Here is a 22,822-nt window from a genome sequence, read left to right as displayed (position 1 = left end):
TCTTCCTGTACTTTGAAGTCCATAAAGAAGTGGACTTTTTCAGCAGACCATGCCCACAGCCCTTGTCTCAGAATTTCTGCCTGTGCAGAAGAAAAAAGTACTTGCATATTGCTGCTATTCAATTCAGCCAGGAGACAGAGTTCCAGACAGAGAGAGAGAGAGAGGGAGGGGGAGGGAGGGAGGGAGGGAGGGAGGGAGAGAGAGAGAGAGAGAGAGAGAGAGAGAGAGAGAGAGAGAGAGAGAGAGAGAGACTGAAGGAAGAAAGTGGCAGTGTTATTATAGTTGCAAAGAGCCCCATGGCAGTATTGGAAAAGAAAGAGATTGTTGTGATGTAGATAGCATAGAACAAAGAAGAAAGGGACGACAGATATACCAGTCTGGATAGGAAAAATCTAAGTTTATCCATTGATTCAGTGTATCTCCATATTTTAACATATTTTAATCAGATTTCCAATAAATCTCAGATACTTTATTCAGCCAGCTCTAAGGCTTCTTTCCCAGTTGGCATCTAGCTGTGGTCACCACAGGAAATTCGGCCTTAACTAGAGGTCAGAACTGTAACTAGTCACAGCAGACTGATCGTTCTTCCTGCACCCTACAGCCAAGCATCTGTTCACCAGGTGAGCTTCACAAGGAACAAAACTATCTATGGATCTTAAATGTCTTTAAGGGCAATGTCCAATTTTAAAAAAGCCCTCAAAAGCCTTAGAAATGAGAGGGACTGACATCTTTTTCAGGTGGTGGGAGGGAAGTGACCACACAATTCTATTTTCTTAGATAGAAAGGATATGTACAAACCGCATTTTATGAGGTGGGTGGCAAATTAACCAGAGACAGATGTTAAATTACAAAAGAAACTTGTGTTACTTTTGAGTAAGTGTGCACTGAGGATTGCAGCTTCATTTTCATGTGTATGAATAAATTTTCTCTCCCAATTATTTCTCTTTAAAACGTTATAATTATTAATACAGAACAGAAAGTTAAAAAGAGATGTTATTGTGGGAACTGAAGTATCCTATTAGCAAATCATAATTTTACATTTGTATGAAAAAAGAAAATAGCACAGTCTCATTAAGTGTTTGCTTTGGGAGCTTTATTCATAGCAGTCTAGGGTGAAGGTTGAATGAGGTTGCCAGGTTTTGTGAATGACATTCTAATATTCAAGCTGGTAGAATGCCACACAAAATCAATATTATTAATAATTTCTGTTGCAATTCTGATATAAAACAATGTAACTATCATTGTCATATTCATCATTCATCTTCATCATCATGTCACATCTCCTATTTTTCAGATGGGGTTATTTATTTATTTATTCATTTGAAGCATTGTTAGGTGGTCATTTTCCCCCTATCTCAAAGAGTCAAGTATATGTTTACCCCAAATATGGCAAGTTGCATCCAGTTTTGGTCACCACACAATAAAAAAGATGTTCAGACTCTAGAAAGAACACAGAGAAGAGCAACCAAGATGATTAGGGGACTGGAGACTATAGCATACGATGAATGGTTACAGGAACTAGGCATGGCTAGCCTAGTGAAGAGAAGGACCTGGGGAGACATGATAGTAGTGTTCCAATATTTGAGGGGCTGCCACAGAGGGGGGGGGGTGTCAAGCTATTTTCCAAAGCACCTGAAGGCCAGACAAGGAATAATGGATGGAAACTGAACAATTCAACCTGGAAATAAGGAGAATTTTTTTGACAGTGAAAGCAATCAAGCAATGGAACAGCTTGCCTTCAGAAGTTGTGGGAGATTCATCATTGGAGGCTTTCAAGAATAGACTGGACTACCATCTGTCAAAAATGTGTAGGGTCTGCTTGGGTGGGGGATTGGATTAAATGACCTACAAGGACCCTTCCAACTCTGTTAATCTGTATCTGTAAATTCTGATTACTGTAAACAAAATCATCCACAACTGAATGAGCCACAAATATAGCCTCCTTAAGACGTTGACCCTTTCAGAAATGTTTGTGTCACTGCATCTTCCCATCTTTATATAGTTGTACGAGATATACTCCATTGTTCCAAAGTAAGCAACGTTCCAGTAAAAAAACCAAAAGAGGACAGAAATAGACCAACAAAAAAAAAAAAAAAGACTGAGGTAAGGCCATAGGGCACTGAAGACAGTGAATATGTAGGAGTGAAGGGAGTAGAATTCCTTGATAAGGTTTCACATCAAGCTGGGAAGAAGATAGACCACAGAAAAGAATTGTGCATGCCTATAGAACTAGATTTTATTGCAGCAACTCCAATATCCTAAATATAAGTCTGAGGAGGGGCATGTCTTAGAAGTTCTTCTGTATCCTCCGTTCTCTTCTTTACTTTTCTTCAGTCTATACTTTTAAGTCTATCTTTTACAATTTAGTGTCACTGTTGGTTGTCACTCCTTGGACAGAAGTCCACCTCACTCCTGTCACTAGACCTTGTGATTTTGAAAAATATAAGCAAATAAGTATGACTCCAGAGTGTAACATCCTGAGATTAACCCATGCCTTCATAGTATGTTTCTTGTTTTTAATTAGCATTCCCACATTCTTCAGAGTTATGTTCTTGAGGATCCATTTTGGAATGAAATTCCAAACATCTACATAAATCTTCTATCAGATGAAAAATCAAAGTCATTGTATGATGAAGAAATATGAATTAATTAGCCGATATTTCCTTGATTATTGGACTGCTAGACTTCAATCTCACCTTTGTTTCTCATCTTTTATTTGATGAAGCTCAGCTCATCCAAGTGAATGTTTCATCAACATTTTCAACACTGATCTCTACCTACCAATAATTCTTATATAATATTACAGGGTAGCAGCTATTCAATAATTGAGGCCCCAGGGAGCCATTCCAGTTGAATATCACATTTCTTATGACCTTTAACCTTCTAGTGGCTGAAAAGAAAAGATGCCAGCTTAAGATAAAATACTGATCTTATGAACCATTCTATTTACTCAATCCAAATTTTGAAGTGTCTCGCAATAGCAGTCTAAGAGCTAGATAGTACAAATGGTGTACTACATAGTACATTTCATTTCACAGTTTGGCTACAGGCTTGGATGCACTGTGGAATCAACAGAGCCATAATACCACTGCCACAATATATTGCTACTTATGGGCCTATGTGCTCCAGTTTCGATACTGGATACCTTAGAATCTACCTTCATTTCAACAATACAAAAAAGAGATCACAAAACCAGAGTGGGGTGGGAGGCTGAATTAATACTGCTGATTTAAATGCATTTAAGAGTAGCAGAAAGACCCAAAAAGTAGCAGAAACACAAACTGCTGATTTATTTCTTACCAAACAGACTGTAAATATTTGATAAGGACTCTTCTTTGTGCATGCAACTTCACAAGCAGACAACTACAAACAGATTTAAAGAAACTGCAACTTTAAAAGGGGGTTAAAAGGTGGGGGAGAAGGAAGAAAAGGCAGCTGGGGCAGTCATGAGATGAACTAATGGAGAAATAATTAGTTGAAAGGAAAACTGTCCATAGCTTGTTAACAAATGCTCAGCCCTGACTTGTGGTCAGCAGAGAGGGTGCTCCAGCAAAAGTAACCCTGCCCTGATGACTCCCTGCCTTCTTCACCTTCTGTTCCCCTGTGCTTTGCAGCCCTGGGCATGCTTCGGGCCATCCTGCCAAAGCCAACAGCCAGGCAGAAATCCATGGCTTTCAGTAAGAGACTCCTGAGTGCAGCTCATCGGCCTGTGTTTCCTGCTCTGGCAGTTGCTCATATTGGGAGAGGGGCCAAGGAACTCCATTTTCTCTCCGCCTGGCTTTCTCCCTCTTAAAATGGAGCTCACCTTTACAGTATATTTGGCACTTCACAGAGGAAATGCAAAACTGAGATTGAAAGGCAGATGGGGGTTCTATTGCATGCAGTTACCAACACAGTGGGCAGGAGGGAGAAAAATTTCCTAGACATCTGGGAAATCAAATAGTTAGGACAACGGGACAATCCATATTTTAGCTGCCAAGGTCTGCACTCATCCAGGCTGGTTGAATGTCCGAAGACTAGACAACCTGATTAGGGAGCAAAATCAGCAGCCAGCTACACAGGGAGAGATCTTTAAAAGTTTCAGATTCAGGATTATGGGCAGGAAATTCTTTCCTTCCCTTCGTTTCCTTATAATCCATCCTTAGTCAAATTAGCATTTCAACAGAATTTATTGTTTGTTTTAGACAAAATGGCATTTCATTATCAAAACTAAACCAAAACACAAGGTCATTTTGCTGTGAAATGTGGATTCAAAACAGAAGGTTTTATTTGGACATGACTTGCCAGCAAATTGAAATAAATTATTTCCCATGGAAGCACTAGTTTCAGTGCAAATACATTTCTTTGTGGACTATAATTCAGTATGAAAATGTTCAGCTCATTGACATCAAACTAGTAAAAGACCAAATTAGTCACAAACAGTATTGTGAATGAAAGTGAAACCATAGATGTGCATACAGTGAGGAGAAATTATGAAAACAACAAAATATCAATGGATATTGATATATGTCTGTGTGTGTGTGAGTGAGTGTGTGTGTTGCATTTGTGGAGCTGAAGGCTCCTAGGGTGAAGCTGAAAGGCAAAAGGGAAGCAGTATGTTCCCTCCCATATTTGGGCACGCCGGGTGCTTTGACATAAATATATATGTATGTATGCATAGGTGCGTGCGTGCGTGCATGCATAGGTGCGTGCATAGGTGCGTCCGTGCGTGCGTGCGTGTATGTGTGTGTGTGTGTGTGTGTATATATGTGTGTGTATATATATATATATATATATATATATATATATATATATATATATATATGTATAATGTTGTATTTGTACTGATAAATAAATAAAGGGAGACTAGTATAGATCTATTTTGAGCTAATTAGCTCTCATCAGCTCAAATCCCAGTAAGGGTATGGCTAGCTGATGAGAGCTAATTACAAATATAAAAAGGCAACATTAAAAATAAAAATATGGTTTTCTGCCTGCATGGTCTTCTGTGATGAGCCGAAGGACAGAAAGAGGGAGTAGTGACCTTCCTCCCATATTTAGGCATACCAGGGGTTGAAACACAAATACATACCTATTTCCCTGGCTCAACTGATAAGGAGGCGAGCCTGTGGCTTAGTGGCTAAGACTCCTGCCTAAGATATAATACAGCCCAGGTTCAAATCCCAGTAAGGGTATGGCTAGCTGATGAGAGCCAATTAGCTCGAAATAGATCTATACTAGTCTCCCTTTATTTATTTATCAGTACAAATACAACACAAATATAAAAAGGCAACATTAAAAATAAAAATATGGTTTTCTGCCTGCATGGTCTTCTGTGATGAGCCGAAGGACAGAAAGAGGGAGTAGTGACCTTCCTCCCATATTTAGGCATACCAGGGGTTGTAACACACACACACACACACACACACACACATATATACTCCATTTATTCAACTGTTACCATCTTAACATCTCACACTCAATGATATTCCGTTGAAAATGAACAGATAAAACATCAGACACCTGTGTATTGGAATTTATGTGGATTCTAGGTGTGAGAGCTTAGAAAAGCAGTTCCTTGCTTCTTGTAATCATTCAAGGGGCAGAAATAATGCAGTATTCCATCTAAAGTGTTATACTCAGGAACTGAGTGCCAATCTCCCTGCTCATGCTCCCATGTGCACACATAAAATCAATACAGAATAATTGCTACCGAAGTCATGCGTACATTCAACAGAATTTGGTGCATTGCCATGAACAGAGATATATAGGATTGTATGTAACAAAAGTAGAGCTTTGCAAGGAATTGCTGACACCACAAAATGAAGACCATATATATCCATGCAGCCTCTGTGTGGGAGTCAGCATCCTTTCAATTCCTTGCAGAGCAAGGGTATGGGTCAAATAATGAGGCCTACCTCCATTACTATCTCCATATGGGTGAGGTTCCCCGCTAAATCCTGCTTCATGATTGGCTCCAGCAGCCCGCATTGCTGCCTCACACTGCAGCATTAGTTGGAGCCACATTGCCGAATCCACAGCTGTAGCCTTCCGGCAGAAAGCCAAAGACGCAACTGCAGAAAGACTATGATGTTCTGCCACTCCTAGAGGCTGAAGCCCACCCCCTTCTTAGCCTCTTGCACCTACTGAGATGGTGCCCATCTCATCAGCCATGCATGCAGACATGCTTACAGCTTCCCCGCTCCTTCCCCTTTTCCTCACCACCCGCTTTTTGTTGACTGCAGATTGGAAACTAAAAGCAGCCCCTCTCCAAATCCATGCTTCTGCCAACACCCTCCCAATATTGCCTCATTTTTCACAAAGAATGGGCACTTATTTGTCTCTCCTTCCTCACCCCCCCCACCTCCCCAAAAAAGAGAATGACAAAGTTTCCTGCAAAGTGTTGCCCCTGGAGGTCAGGACATTGGCTCTAGGTGAACGCTGCCAAAGCTGGAGCCAAAATCCAAGGGGTGGGAATAGTGAGGAAGATATTCATCAGGAGCCAAGAAGTGGTCGGCAGCAGAAAAGAGGGAGAGAGAGGGGGGGAGGAAGGATGGCAATGGGGGTGTGCAATTGTCTCTTTTAGGGAGTGCACTGGCCGTGTGGGTTGAAGGGGGGAGACTTTCAGCTCCAAGTAGGGAGAAAACCACAAAGAGAAGCAAGTTGTTGTATGTGGCCAAAACCAGCTGTGTCCATCTTCTTCTTTCTTGAGCAGCGGCCCAAGGCAATCTGGCACATCCAATCCTGTTTTGCACTGTCTTGCCATAGAGATTCTTTGTTGCTAATGGATTTTCTAAATATTAGTGGTATTTGTTGTTTAGACTGGCAAATACTTTATCAAACGTTGAAATTCTTGTTTCACAACTTTTTGATTTGATGTTTGTGTGTATCCGTACATATTTAAATGTGTGCACATTTTTTTTTATCATAGCTATTTTTTTCTACTAATATTTGAACAAAAGAGATTAAAGGATGATATCCATTTTAAAAAGGCCCCACTGGAAATTGCAAAATGCCCGGCTCTAATAAATCTGGGAAAATTCTACATGAATGATTCCTGCATTTACTTTGATGTAAATTCAAAGTATCTTTATTTTTTTTTATTTTTACTGAGAAGCATGAATATTACTAATTATGACTGTACTAACATAATCAATCTAATTATGGAAGTTGTAGTAAGATCTCAGATGGACTAATGGGGAAAAGTGTCTGTTAAAGCAAAATGTCTTAAATTCAAATGGTAAGTGGGATTTTTCTGAAGTTAATTTTTCATTTTTAGCCAATGGTATAAGGGATTTTTATGCAGAAGCATAAATTCCATAGTCAGATTTAATCTGCTTCATCTGAAGTCACTCAACTAAAGATCTGTTAAACCAAGGAATTATTCTAGACTGAGGCATACTTGTTATTGCTATAGCCTTATTTTTTGTAAATAATGCATCTTGCAAAAAGAAGCATATAATTCCTATTTCTATATCTCTGGCCTCAAAGATTTCCATCCAAGATATAAGTAAAACAATACTTCCTGGACATCGGAAGAAGAGATCTGCAGGGCAGAGAAATACTAACTTGTTTTCTGATACTTCATCATGATCTCTGCTCTCGCTGCAAAAAGCAGCACATTTGCTAGCAGGAAAGTTCTCCAAAATCCTGTCATATCCATACCTTCCATAGAGAATGGGAGGGTGATGCCTCCTCTCCAAGAATCTATCAACATTGTGTAGCATAAGTTATACTTTTCCACAGAGATAAACATTTGATGAAAATCTGGATTTTAAAATAAAAGAATTCCAGGAAATGGTACAGAAAATGCAACAAAAATATCCAGATCCTTCATAAATCAATGTGTAGGTAAACTTTGAAAGAAATGTCCTTGATTTTTAACAAGATAACAACTGCACTTTAAAGAACCAGTTAAAAGAGAATAGTGTTCTATTTTATCTTGCTTTATTTTTTTAATAATGAACTCTTCCCACCAAATCATACTAATGGAAAAACCTTAGAAAATCTTCAAATGGTATGTTGTTATTTAAAAACTTTACATTAGGGAAGAAAAAGCCATGAACACCTGTTCCTCCAAAAGATGTACAATTCGTAAGCTTTAAGCGAAAAATGAAAATTTCATTTTTACTCTTTACTTCATGTATTTTTGGTGTTTGTCTACTCAAAACTACTACTGCATTCATTGGACCTGATTTTTTAGTGTACGTGCAGAGGATTGCAGCCAAATGTTTTCACTTACATAGAGCAAAACAGATGTATGACTTGCTCATAAGCTAATTTGGACAATATTGAAATTAAAATAAAATTCAAGAATCCAGACCCATCTCTGCTCCAGACAACCTCATGAATCTGAAATAATAATTTGTTCATTTTTACATTTTCTATGCTACTTTTCCTAATATTGGTTGAAGACTAATTTAAAAATCAGATAGCCACATCTAAAATAGAATTAACATTAAAAAATCAATAGCAGTCAAAATAGATTTTAAAAATATCACCCTCTAAACTTCATGTAGCCAAGCATTTTTAAGAGATACTGAATCTGTTGAGAAGGCATACTCAAGAATGTTATTTTCTCAAGGACAAGGGACCTAAAGCAATGCCTCACTCATTTATTTTAAAAGTGAGAGGTTTTTCAAGTATTTTAAATCATTCAATATAAGAACAAAAAAATCATTTTAAGAGTTGTGATTGGGGGTTAGAGATATAATTCCATGAACTGTCATTCCTTAGTACTGGTGGATTCTATTTATTTACTGTTGGATTCCAGTAAATCAAGTGTCTCTATAGAGATGATGAACAACAAAAGAGCCACCTATTTTAGAAAAAGAATAGGAGGTCTGCATTTCTATTACAATTTCCCCTTTTATCAAACTCTGTGGTGTCATTTCCATTCCACTATTTACCAGAATAGGGATTCTTGCCAACCTGGTTACTTTTGCTGAATTTAAGGCCTCAAATACGATATATCTCCAGATTTATATTTCATTTAAATGTAGAATTCCTATCAGAATACCAACAAGCACACCCACATGTACATATACAAAGACATCAACTTTTGTCATATTTGTGGTTTCTCTGTTCCTATTTGTGGTTCCATATTTCCTTTTCCTTTTTATTTAATTCATATTATCTGTATTTTTTTTTCAATGTCAGCCATCCAGAGTCACTTGGTGATTGGCCCTCCATATAAATTTAATACGTTTAATTTTAAAAAATCACAAATCAAGCCTCCCTGCATGATTTAAATTCTCTGATAATTTACAACTCCAAGAAGCTGGAAAGTATGGGCTCTCACTCCTCCCCAATGCCTCCAAGGGATTTAATCCCACCAAAACTGCCTTCCCATCTGGCTGGAGATCCCACAGACATTCTGGATCTAGCCATTAGACCAGCAAAACTGGGGAACAGAGCAACCTATCTGCCCAAGCAATCCACTGCTACTGCTATCTGAAGGGCCTTGCTCGTACCTCTGTGTCCTGAATCATACATATTAAAAACAAAATTCTCAAAACCTTAAGCAGGAATAATTATAACTTCTGGAGTGTGACCTTCAATGTATCCTCAAAATTAAGGCAAGAGTAGAAAGATATCCCCAACGAAAACTGTTTTATGAGGAGAAAAATAAGGTGCTATGAGCTAACAGCAGAAATAAGTACAATGAGTAGGTTGCTCTGCTGTCTTGTTCAGTCTAGAAGCCCATTGCTGTGTGCATAAGGATGGAGACACATAGGTACACACTTCTTTTCATTAGAGAAAACTATTGTGCTCCTGACCTCAAACCAGGCCCTTTGCACTTATAACCAACATTTCTATTTATGCATAATGATTTTAGACTTGAAGCCTCTCACAACAGCTGGGGTTATGTGATCATTCTTATTTATAAGCCCACTTGATAAATTAAGTCTTCAAGTAGAACCTTGATGTTCTTCATGCAAAAACACAGCACAATCCAACAGAAGAGTGAGGCCTGAGTTTCAAAATTTTTAAATTCAGGACAAACTGGTTAAATGTTGGTCTTCATTTCCAAACTGTAAAATGGGAATAAGAGAAATCTACTTCACTGTCAAAACAATTGAAAGAGAGGGTTGAGTCTGTCCAGCTGGAGCTTTGGAATCAGAAGAGCTGTTAACAAATACATCTATCGAAGATCCTCTTCCTTTGTCAACTACGGAATACTCCGTGTGTGCCACTAATTAGAGAAGAGGGATCATTTTCCCAAGCAAGCCCATGTGCTGCACTGCCTTAATTATCAGCCAACAGTTTTAGCTGCAGCTTTAAATTAGTTCCACACAATGCTCCTCCACCCACCCAGATGCAGACTCTGCCCTAGGCTTGCCAGATAAATGCCAGGAATGGATAAAGCAGGGACTGGCAAAAAGTAAGAGTGGCTTCACTTTCTTTGAGTGGGAAGATCCAATCCCAGATATCTATACATCACTCTGTCTCTCTGAGGTGTGCAGGTACAACTTCCATAGTAGACAAAGAGGTACTAGTAAGAAACCAATGCTATTCATTCCTTTCAATGGGCTCGCTTCCTCTTAGATTGGGTTTCTTGGGCATTTACAAGTACACGCAGTAGAAACAAGACCTGTTTGAACAGGATGCAATATCAGAAATATCATGTTGACATTGGAGAGAAGAAACATATCACAAAATCATTAAACGTTAGTTGTACAATTTTTATGTACGTAGATTCAATAACAAAGTTTGTGGTAGAGGCAGCATCTTTGAGTAAAATTGTAAAAATTGTATTCATGTAATATTAACCTCTATTGTTTGTCAAATATTTATTTCTCAAAACATTTTCTGTTCACTGGAGTTAGTCATGCAATATACACACACAGTTTTTCTATGAAGTCATAAATATAGATGGATATATAGTAGGTACATGCCAATTAATAATGAAATCGAATAAATAAATATAGAATAATGTTTTACTTGAAAGACTATTATTTCAATATATTTCCTAATATTAATCACTTCTTGGATTTCTAAGGTGCTTTCACTGATGAGATTAAGTATAAGATTTTGTCAGAGTGCAAATATATATCTATTCCTTATTTGGAAGAAAAATGACTCAGAAAATGCCTTGCTATTATTTCATAACATAAAATAGTGAATGTTTTCTTTATATTTTTATTGTTTTGATTTTGTCATAAATTAAACCTGATTATTCTAACAAAAATTAGACATTTCACTGTACATTCATGAAGTCTAAGGAGATTTGCAAAAATGTAACTGAGTAGAGATTCTGCTAGGAGCAGATTATAAATATATAGCTATCAACAGCTTTCCAGTTTCAGTTATTACTGCATTTTGGGTTCTTAAATATTTGCTAAGCAATAGGTATGTAGTGGGGGTGATGGGTGGATCAGTGTTAAAAAATAAAAAAGGAATATTCCATTTTCTCCTGAGGGAATCTTATTAAGAAACTCTCCACTATCACCATAATATAAATCCTTTAACTGTTTTTGTTTCCTGTTTGTAGTTACTTTAATTAGTCTTTTTAATAAGAAAATCTTAAGCGATTAACAATTTTATTTTAACTACACTTTGAATATGTAGAATTTTGCCAGAAATATTCTTTGTCTCCTAAATGAAATCCTGATGGTCTTGTGTAAAAGTGAATTTTTAGAAAAGAAAGTAACATTTGACAATGTGTCTCATGCATTTTCATTGCTCTGTATGAGTTGGCAAAAAAATATTCTCCTGGGATTAGACCTTGCACCATGTATCTTGCTCATCCACTACCCATTCTTATCTGTGACATTCTGCTGCTATCTGTGACTACAGCACAAGAGAACCATGTCTGTGCCCAATCTCAAGCCAATAAATGCTAAAGGGCTATTCATTCTTTCAATGGTGAGCAACTAACAGAGGTCCTTAGGTCTCCCCCTCACCCAATAGAAAAGAATAGTTTTCCAAATCAAGAATCACAGGATGAATCCCAGGCATCTCCAGCCTAGGCCATTCAAAAGTTCTGCCTGATATTGTTGCAGAACCTAAGCCGGATGGGGAATAGCTGAAGTTTTTCAGTAAAGACCAATCTTCCCCAACCCTTGAATGGATTAGAATCTAGACGCAAGTCCCAGTCTTCCCAATGAGCATAAGCAATAATCAGGCAGAAGCTATTGCAATAACCAACATCCTACTGGCATGGCGGCCTAGAGAAGGTGGTGCCCTATGCAGCCTAATGCAACTAAAACCTTGTCCTTTGCAAGGAGTGTTGCCATTGGCGGCACCCTACCTATTTCATTGCAGAAGAGGGCACTGGCACTACAGCTACTGGTTTATTAAATGGCGTAGTGGGGCTCATAGTTCAAGACATTCAGAGAGCCCCAGATTAGAAAAAGTCTATAGTAAACATTAAGATGGATGAACCAATGACCTAAGTCAATAAAAGCCATGCCATGTCAAGAAAAAAAGTCTACTTGAACTTATCTAATCATTGGTAAACACCGATGCTAGAAAACAGAAAACTTTAAATATGAGTTTTGGTTAAAATTAGCAGGCTGCAGATAAAAATGTTGCTTTTCATAAATAATGGTTTTTCAAGGTGTTCAGCAATGTTGCTTTTCATAAATAATGGTTTTTCAAGGTGTTCAGTGCTGATTTCATTTTAAAAGTGTACTATTGTGTTCTCTAAAGATATTATATTTTTATTATGCCAGTTCTCCCTCTCCACTTTCTTTTTCTGGCCAGCTTGCCTGAGAGACTTTCAGCCACATTAAATGCTCTCCAATATATGGACACATAAACACATACAGTGTCACACTTCAAGGATCCAAATAATTAAATCAGGAGATACAAGGGATTCTGTGGCTGTAATAAACAAACAATTAGCTCCTTTCTTTATCCCAGATTAAATCCATCTCAAACTCCCAGAAAGCAGTTACCCAAATATCAAGATTAGACACACCCAGCCCATGTGCACAAATGCTATGCTGTTAATTTTGGGCCCTGAACTTTCTCACTGGGAGTCAGGAAGGAGCACTGTGTATTTTGTTGTGTCTAATAAAAGGCAACAATTACAATAACGTAAAACCAGGATCAGGAATCTTGGAACTACACTATCTTTCAAGACCCTGATTTATATCTTGCCTTGGTATTGAGGCGGAAGCTCCTAAAACAGGAGGGTTCATCGTCCCCCTGATGATGGCAGCATATGGAAAAGTAATGCATAATGGATGAAAGCTGCAGACTTAAGAATGGTTTCCTCTTCCCCAATGTATCCAGCCACATTTTCTCTTGGCAAACATCAGTATGGTACAATTTAGACAGAAGAGTGGAATGAGAGCAAGCCGCTCTACTTCTTCCATCACTGTGAGACTCCAAAACTTGAGGCAATCAAGAAACTATGTACTTGAAGATCACCAAACTTTGCTTTTGGAATAAAGTTTGGGGGAAAAGAAAATTTACACAAGAGAAGTTTGAGAATAATAGAAACATGGATTGTCAAGAAGACAATATGATATCCAAACAAACTGTTACTGTGACACAAGAAATTGTTAGTTAAACAAATTGACAGGATGTGGATTTAATGAAGATTACTTGGGGCTGGGATAAGCGAAAGCTTCTTGCCATATTTGCTACACACTTGGGACTATGACCTCATGCTGCATAAATGAGTTATTTGGAGAATCAGCGGTTGAATAAACAAGTCTCCATCCATAGATTTTAGGCATATGGAGTAGCATTCTTCCTGCCAGAGCCAATACGAATTCTCTGGAAGCTACTCTAAAAAACAGGATCCATCCATAAAAATACATATGAAGTTCCTTATTGCACCAGGCCTGCAACCAACCGTAATAGAAAAGGCAACACAATACTTTACAATAAAAAATGTGTACATCATTCAGGGTTTATACAAAGATGTTTGGCACCAAAGCATCAAAAGACAAGACAAGCAGCAATAGATGGAAACTAATCAAAGAAAGAACCAACCTTGAACTAAGGAGAAATTTCTTAATAGTGAAAAAAATAAGCAGTGGAACAGCTTGCCTTTAGAAGTTGTGGGTGCTCTACCACAGGAGATTTTTAAAAAGAGATTGGACAGTCATTTGTCCAGAATGGTACAGGCTCTCCTGCTTCTGCAGGGGGTTGGAAGACCTCCAACGTCCCTTCCAACTCTGTCATTCTGTTAATTTTTGTTAATGTACAAGGACGTAAAGAACTATAAGGATGAACAGTTTTTCTATGTTTAAGAGCAGCACTCTTTTATCCTCCACTTAGAAGGCTGCAGTAGGCAGGAACCCTGTCATGCACATATGTGCATAGTTCTTTTAGGTATAGCTACATAAAAATAGGGGGAAATGCCACCATAAATTTTCATGTGCGCATGGATGCTTTTTGTGTACACATCTCTTACTTCATCTAGAGGTATTCTATTAAAACCTTGAACATGTTTCAAAATGTGTAGGGGATGAATTGTGATAATTTTTTAATATATTAAAGAGCAAAGACCCATGAAAAATATAGCAAGTAGTGTTTATTGTAGCATGTACAAGAAGAGTCATAGGCAATATTGGAACTACACAGCCAGAAGACCATGATTCTTCGGACCTTCACATTTGCTTTTCTCCCACAGCTTGAACCAAACCTAGTTTGTGTCATAAAGGTCCCAAGTAATGTAAACATATATTACTGAGTATTCACACATATTTCACATTTTGTAAAAAAAATATGTACACTGTTCATGAGCCATGTACACTGCAATGTTAATTGCACACTGATTTATTAGCTATGTGTACCCCAAAAGATGTAACTTTTTCCTCCAAAACTTCAGGTGCTGAGTTTTGATAGTGAAAAAAGAGGTGGAGAGTCCTAACAGGAACTTTGAAGACAAAATATTTAACAATGCAGGTAGAAATGTAAACAGAGAATTTTCTGTAAAAATATTCCTTTGAAGTTACTGAAATTTATTATTAAAAAATGAAAATCTATTAGAAATTATGAAGCCTTGGTTGATCATTGAAATAAAAAGAAGTTGTTTACAGTTTACAATTAACTATCTATTGATATCCCCAAACTGTGAACATTTATAAATATCTTAATGAATTGTTTGTAAACTCACCTGAATGCTCATCTCAACACCGTATAAATGTTTACTTATAGGCTCCCTAACTTCAGACTCTTTACTGCTTAGTGTATTGTTTTATCTTGCTTTATATTTGTGTGCATCTTGATATTTTCAATGTTCCCTAAGGGGAAAGTCTTTGTAAGCCACAACATAAATTCAAAAATTATTTTAGAATCTTTTCATGTATGTGTGTATACTTCAGCAGGTTCTCTAGCAAAACTCTCTATGAGAAGTTATACAAGTGTCTAAAATTCATAGGTTACCAAGACAGTATAAACATTATCCTTAGACATGTAAGGCATCCAAGAAATTGGGGGAAAGGAAAACATTTCCATTTCAGATTACAATAGAATCATTTTCTACATTTGGTCAGGCTCCACCAAGATATTACATGGCCTCAAACTGTAAAAAGTGTTTTAAAAGTGATCGTTCAGAGCTCTTTCAAGCAGGGTTTCCAGATACAAGAAATAAAAAGCGAATAAAAGCACCCAGAATCTATCCAGCAGTTACAAAAGTAAAGCAACAACTGTATTTTCAGGAATTTAAGATCTATATGTTTCCAAATTTTCTATAGCAGCTTAATGAAGGCCTTTCTGATACTCAACTACAGAGCTGAGAAATGAATAGGCCATAAAATCTTAAAACTTTACATTGCATGCGGTCTCTTGAATAAGAACCAAGGAAAGTAATCAGCTGGAGAATATTAACTCATTTGTTTTCAGTGTTGAAGTCCCTTGCTGGCAAACAAATCCTGTCTTTTTCCCCTAAAACTTTGAAAGTTGGGGAGTCAGGTTGAGAGAAAGAAGGGGGGGGTTAATTTTACTGTATGTCAGTTTTTAGTAGTGATGTACAAAGGCAGTGTGAGCAAATGGCCGTAAATGTTAGCTTTACGTGTTTGATTTGGAACACTTTTCAATATATTTTGTAGGTACATATACTGGGTTTCTAAGGGCTTAAATTAAGCAGACTACAAATATGACTATCACTGCAATTTTATGCATGCATCCTCAAAAATTCAATAGGCTTATTTTGGGGTATGGATACAAAATTGCAGTGTAAAAATGTATATAAACGGTAATTAAGATTGAAGCATATAGCTTTCCACCTGATTCTATATTTCACAAACATTTCTTACCGGCTTCAGTTATTCATGCATAACATTGTGTGTTTCTTACACTACCGATATGCACAACCATAGTGTGGCTTATTTTTAATGTATTGATATCTGCATAAAAAATAGGAATGCATACATAAAATAACACTTAAAATATACAATACGTATACCCAGATCATCTTATGAACTTGCACAGAGATGTCAGTATTGTTAAAGGACAAAGAAAACTGGCTGAAAATTTCTCAGTATTATTTCTGAAACCCTTTATCCTAAGTAGGAAATATTTGTGGACCGGCAGTCGTCCAGATAGTTCTACAATACTTTAGTGAAATAAGCTTGTACGATAGTTAAGATTGCCAAAACCTTGAAATACCAGATGTGCCATAATATTAACTACAAGCAGGTTTTGAAGATCAGCTGTGCATATCTCTCAGGCTGTCTATGCTTTAAGTGGCAATGATTTGGGGCTAACCCTGCAAACTGTAAACATGTTGCCAAGTACTCTGCCATTACAATACTCAACAAGTATTTGCACAAGCCAGTGTTATATCTATGCAGGTTGTAGTTACAGAAAAAAAGTTTCATGGTCAACAAGCAATGTAACATAAGCAAGAACATGTAATATATATTATATCAGACCAACTTCCCAATTACTCATTCTGATTTAAAAATTGTGATCTTGAGCCCCGTTTAAGGGTGTTTTTTAAATGAAAACAAGACAAGAGAATATATATTATAATGTTAGGTATTTTTAAAAAGCACAATATGCAGGCCCAATTCCTGTCCATTCACATTCCTTTGCTAAATACACACCAACCATAAAATTCTTGCTCTACACACACACACACACACACACACACACACACACACACACGGGTGATCCTATCTCCACAATCTACTTTGATGTTCCTAGCAATCTGATACACATGCAGAACTAAAATTTCAACTATTTTTCCTTAACAGACCACAATCTTCTTAAAAGAATACAAATGAGATCAAGTTTAATGACAAAGTACAGTGAAAGTGTCGGAGTCCAACATTTTACCACAGAATAAAATCCATTTCCACAATGATGTTCACTTCAAGAAGTGGCTCCTAGCATGCAATACCAATATCCTGTTGAGTATAACATAGTTATATTTAATCTGAGATGAACGGATCAAGCATAATATTAACCTGTTCTGGTTGGAGACCTGCAAACTGATAGAACACTAAACAGAAAAAGTGGATGCCCCACAGGAGGACGGAGAAGAGGAGAAGCAATTTGGATAGTAATCACAAATCCAAGCTACAGAAACAGAGTACCAGGCCTAAGAATTGTAGTAGCAACAACAAAATAATTTAGTTCAAAAAGAGTGGAGAGGAAAATGCTTCCGTTATCTACTGAGGGCATTTGCCACAGATGAAGCCAGGTTTGTTCAATTCACCAGATACAAATAAAAGGCAACTCTTTGCTAGAGCACAAGGTTTTCCTTCTCAGAAGCAGGAATGAAACTAGACTCTACTTTGGCATCAATCCAAAGGCAGGACAAAAACAAAGAATTGAACACCAAGCCACATAAGGTTTCCCAAAACACCCCCTGAAACCTACAATGAGCACTGGCTTTGCAGGCTATACAGGCAGGCACTTTTTTATCTACCATCAACTAGACCGCAAACTAAAAAGTATGGATTGATCTTGACCTTCTTTATAAAGTAGCACAATATATGTCTACCACAAAAATATGTATCTTCCCTTAAATTAAGAACTATTAGGTAATATGTTTTAACCCGTGATTGATTTTCAGACCTTTCTTCCCAGAATGTTGTTTTTCCCCTGTAGGAGTTTTAGATAAGTTTAAACACTATATCTAAATAGTATCTAAAACTGAGTATGCCAAACAGAAGAAAGCCCACATCAAATTATTTAATAAACTAAGAATGGTATATTAAAAAAATTAAAATCCTCAAAAATGGTCACATTAAAACACCCTCAAATTGATAAACCAAATAAAAGACACCAAGCTGAGGCTTAGAAATAAAAATATGAATACGCCATATTACTATCAAGTTAGATGCTCGGGACTGTATCTGTCTATTAGCAGAGATAATTTTTTAAACTTAAAAAAAGTAATCTCATTTCCTATATTGCAAGCTTTTTAAATACCAACTTATTTGACAATATTTTGTTACCATAAAATGGTATTTTATTATTCACATACTAATTCATGTGAAATTTAGGAGTGCCTTTATCTTTAGATGTATTCATTTGATTGTTACATTCAGTGTATATAGCTGAATTTGGGCAGCTAACAACATTAAAAATCCATCAGAAAAACACCAAAAAAGTATTTAGTTCTAATAGATCTACCATTAGAAATATTTGGCTAAAGCAAATAAAATCTGCATTATTTGTGCTGTTAAATATTATAAAACTGAAAGGGCAAACATAAAATGTTTGTATAAATAAGTATAAAACAGGACACGGTTTCTGCATTTCAAGTCACTACAAGGAAGACCATGCATGCAGTGCATATTTTATTCATCTCTGTATGTTATGTGCATGTACATAGAAATATGGAAAATGTATTACATATACTCAAATATGTGTATTATGAACACAATGTGCAGAACGTTGACAGACTGCAAACACTGACAACCAGCCCGTCAAATTTCAGGCTTACAAAATTTTACAAACTACTTCATCTGTAGTACAACCGCTGCGAGGGACAAGGATAACAAATGGCAACTGCTGCTAAGAAACTTTACTGGTACAATAACTGCTCCACTTTTCAAAACTGATATTCTCTTGCATTTCACTATTCAGTAAGAGTGAGACAATATTTTTCCTCGCTCATCACACTGATTTTTCCTTCTCCCTGTGCAAGAGAGATTGTCAGCCATCCTCATCAAATCGATCACAAAATCAGCAGAGGAAAAAGTGAACTTTCAGAGCGATCGCCACCTAACCCACACGGCTCCCGATCTTGGTCCCTGGGAAGACAGGGGGAACTCATTTTCCCGCTCCCCACCCTCACCCGCAAGAGCTCGCGCAAGCACAGCAGCTCGTGCACGGCACAGCTGCCTCCAAGTCCGCACCTTGGATGGGATGCCCGGGGCTGGCGCTGACAGCAGAGCCAAGGGGGCACCAAGTCTTCCTAACGCTTCCACCTCGCCCTCCGGTACACGTTTCAAAGAGGAGGAGGAGGAGGAGGAGGAGGAGGAGGAGGAGGAGGAGGAGGAGGAGGAGGAGGAGGAGGAGGAGGAGGAGGAGGAGGAGGAGGAGAAGAAGAAGAAGAAGAGGAAGAGGAAGAGGAAGAGGAAGAGGAAGAGGAAGAGGAAGAAGAAGAAGAAGAAGAAGAAGAAGAAGAAGAAGAAGAAGAAGAAGAAGAAGAAGAAGAAGAAGAAGAAGAAGAAGAAGAAGAAGAAGAAGAAGAAGAAGAAGAAGAAGAAGCAGCAGCAGCAGCGGGGAGGGGGACGGCTACTCCTTCTTGCCCCATTTACCCTCATTACACCTTCCTCATAGGCAGTATTTTCAGTCAGTTTGAGGCGCTGGGGGAAAAATCCCTTCTTCATTTTAATGTTAAAATGGGCAAACCACGTATGTGTGAATGGCCTGCAGCTGCTGGCGAAACTAAAAAGGGGCTGGGGTGTGTGTGTGCGCGCGCGCGCAAAGAGAGAGAACAATTCTAGCATGCTCCACTCGTGCTAAGATTGTTTGGAGTTGACTTTTCGCCCACTCGGGAGACAACCTCCGGGGTGCCCGCCTTTTTCCTCTCGCCTTTCGAGGAACCAGGCACGTTGCGCGCAAAGAGGCGCTGTGGCCCCTGACGCGTCTCCCGCTTGCCTGCTCCCGCGCCCCACCACCTATCCATTATCTGCCAAAATCCCCGCGGAGAGGGAGCCCAGAAAACAGCCCCGTAAGTCCCAGATAGAAAAGAAGGAATTGTGGAGGGAAGGCCGTGCCGGCTGACGGGGAAAGATTGTCACAAAAATTGAGCCAACTGGTCGGCAAGCAGCGTCGTACTCAGCTGGTCCGATCCGATTCCGGGGACGTTGGAGAATGGAAATGGGGAGGCTACTCTAAAATCTTCGGAGTCTCGGAGCTATACGGTTTCTTTATCTTTTGAACTCTCCCCCCCCCCCCGCAAATCTTGCCTTCACACTGTGTCTTGGTGCACCCCAGCCAGTAAATGTGTTGGCTCCAGAAAGCATCACCTTTATATCCGAATTGTAACAATGTTCGACAGAGATTTATTTCTCGCCACAGGCACCCTATCTCGCCCTCTTCCAAACGCGGAGAGCTCCACAGCGCTCCGCAAGTCCCTGCGGGAACTCTGACCTCGGCGGAAGGTTAGAGTACTTGGTTGCCTCGAATCCACCTTGTTTGCTCTATGTAGAAAGGCAGAAATCCTAGTCCACCGCCAGGCCCAAGACCAAGCAGGGGAAAAACCAGAGAGGGTCCCCCAAATGAGGCCTCCCCTCTTCAGAAGGGGGTGTCTGGCTGCTCCTACTTTAGATCTGAAAAGGCGCCAATTTTTAAAAAAATATGTACAAACGTACCAAATTTGTATGCAAAAAGAAACCCCGTTGTCTACCTGAGGCTGTCCTAGAAGGTGGCGGAAAGAAGCTGTGATGGAAAGAAGCCATTGTTTTAAAATAGAAAAAAAATAACGTGTATTATGAAAAGTATCTAACTCATCAGACAGGCTATGGAGGGGGGGGCAGAAAGGGGGAGAGAAACACTTTAAGACTGAGGCTAAAACCAACCTCGCCAAAAAAATTTATCCCGGGTTAGCGCATCGCCTTTGGCTGGAATCCCCTCCCAGCGCAAAGTGCCGCCCTCCTTTCCTTAATCGCTTTCCTTTCCCCAGAAGACCCGGTGCCCACCCAGGACAACCAGTGATGTGCGACTTCAGTTCTGCAAGAGTGGAAAGAAGCAAACGTTAAAATTGTTCCTGAACTTTAGAAACTTTGCCAGCCCGTCAAAATACACTCCCCCCCAATCTCCCCCTCAACACAACAACCTCGACTTTATCTCTCCCACCCCCATCTCTCCAGCCATAGCCTCATCCGCGCCACCGGTAACTCAGCCCAGTTTTCTACTATCTCTTCTTCACCCCCACCCCGCCGTTAATTTTTTTAAATAAATTTGGGGGAAGCGCCATTTTCTGATCTCCTAAACCCGTGTGCAATGAATATAACAAAGAGCTTGGAAAGATGCCATCTCTCTCTTTCCTCTCTCTCCTTCTCTCCCCCCTAACTTCCCTCCCTCCCCCTGCTCTCTGCAGAGGGAAAGACGCGAGGAATTCTTTCTTCCCCAGCAAAACCACGCAAGGCGACAGAAATAACCCTCAAACCAGCGGCGGAGGCAACGGCAGCAGCAACAACACAGGACAAATAAAGGAGCGAGCGAGCGCACTCAGAAAGCAAAAGGAAGGGGGGGAGGAAGAGGGAGAGCGAGAGCGAGATAAAAAACGAAGCAAAACACAAACAGAAACAACAAAAGAGTTTTGAGTCTGTCCCGTAAGGGAGCAACCCCGCAGGAAAGGCGCGTTCACTCCTCCCCGCGCCCGCCGCTGCCCTCCCCCGCCAGGCCATCGCCGAGCTCAGCAAGTTGTTACCTGGGTCAGGCAGTACGGGGAGTACATGGTTACTTTTGGACTTTGCTTTTGCTGGATTGTGTTCACAAGGCGAGCAGCTGCATAACTCGGGCTGCTGCGGCTCCTTCTCGCGGCGCCTCTACTCCATGCTGGTCTGTAACCCCGCCTTGGAGCTCTGAAAGTGAAAGTTTAGACAAAGTTTGGAACGGAGAACACTTTTGCCTTGAAAAAAAATGTTCAGCCTTTGAGCTCCCTCCCACTCATCCCCCTCCCACCCATGCACGCGCGCGCGCGCATACATACACACACACACACACACAGTATTCAGAAACTGTGCTCGCTTGCTAGCAAGTTTTAGATTCCTTTGAAGCCGATATTAATAATCTCCAAAGACGAAGAATGCCAGGATCTCTCCCCACGCACGCGCACGCACGCACACACACACACACACCTCTTCCCTTGGTGAGGAATTCTGAGCTAGCGGGAGGGGGGCTGTGAGGGAGGCTAACGGACGCATTTTTTAAAAGGGGGGGGGGAGGAAGAACATGGCACCGCCGGTAGAAGCTTGAAACGCTGGCCCGATTTAAGGTATTCATTTTCACTGCACATCAAAATGCCACCCCATACATCAGTGGGGCGAAGGTGATGCCAGTCAGTTGTGCTGAAAGTCACTCGCGGTCCCTATGACACTCCAAGGGACGGGCAGACACCCAACCCGCATGTCCCCCCCCCCCCCCCCGCTTTCCTGCAGCCCTTTCCTAAATTTCGAGGACGGCTTGTCTGGTGAGGACCCGGGATGGAATATGTCCGCCATTCTTCCCGTCTCCAAACCGAAGTCGGTCCCAGGCGAAACTGGAGAACTCGAGGGGGGGATTCGAAGGCCCTGAAACCGTGCCTACATCGGGGTGGTTATAAATCGAGCTAGGAGGCGCGTGTGGATATTGGGCAGAGAAGACGGTTTCAAGATCCTGAGAAAAGTCTCACTGGCTCTAGGTTTGAAAAAGGCAGCCAAGCCACCGCAATGCTTTTGCTTTCGGGTTGAACTGTCGCCCAGTTCCGCCC

General features: G+C 39.7%; 1 protein-coding gene across 5 annotated transcripts in view; it reads right to left on the bottom strand.

The window, feature by feature from the left end:
* Nucleotides 1–21,981, bottom strand: part of NFIX (nuclear factor I X) — a 219,297-nt gene extending 197,316 nt beyond the window's left edge. For 2 of the 5 annotated variants that reach the window (XM_081936955.1, XM_081936957.1), the window contains exon 1: nt 21,782–21,981. In XM_081936955.1, coding sequence (XP_081793081.1) covers nt 21,782–21,808 — 27 coding nt within the window. In that variant the 5' untranslated portion in view covers nt 21,809–21,981. The remainder of the gene's footprint in view (nt 1–21,781) is intronic. The other 3 variants (XM_081936958.1, XM_081936960.1, XM_081936959.1) reach the window with 2 other exon arrangements.
* Between the last annotated feature and the right edge of the window lie 841 nt (nt 21,982–22,822).

Source organism: Natrix helvetica (assembly GCF_964273705.1).
Source record: "Natrix helvetica genome assembly, chromosome: 1".
Classification (NCBI taxonomy): domain Eukaryota; kingdom Metazoa; phylum Chordata; class Lepidosauria; order Squamata; family Natricidae; genus Natrix; species Natrix helvetica.
Note: the sequence above shows the minus strand (reverse complement) of the source record. Positions and strands in the feature narration are given on the sequence as shown.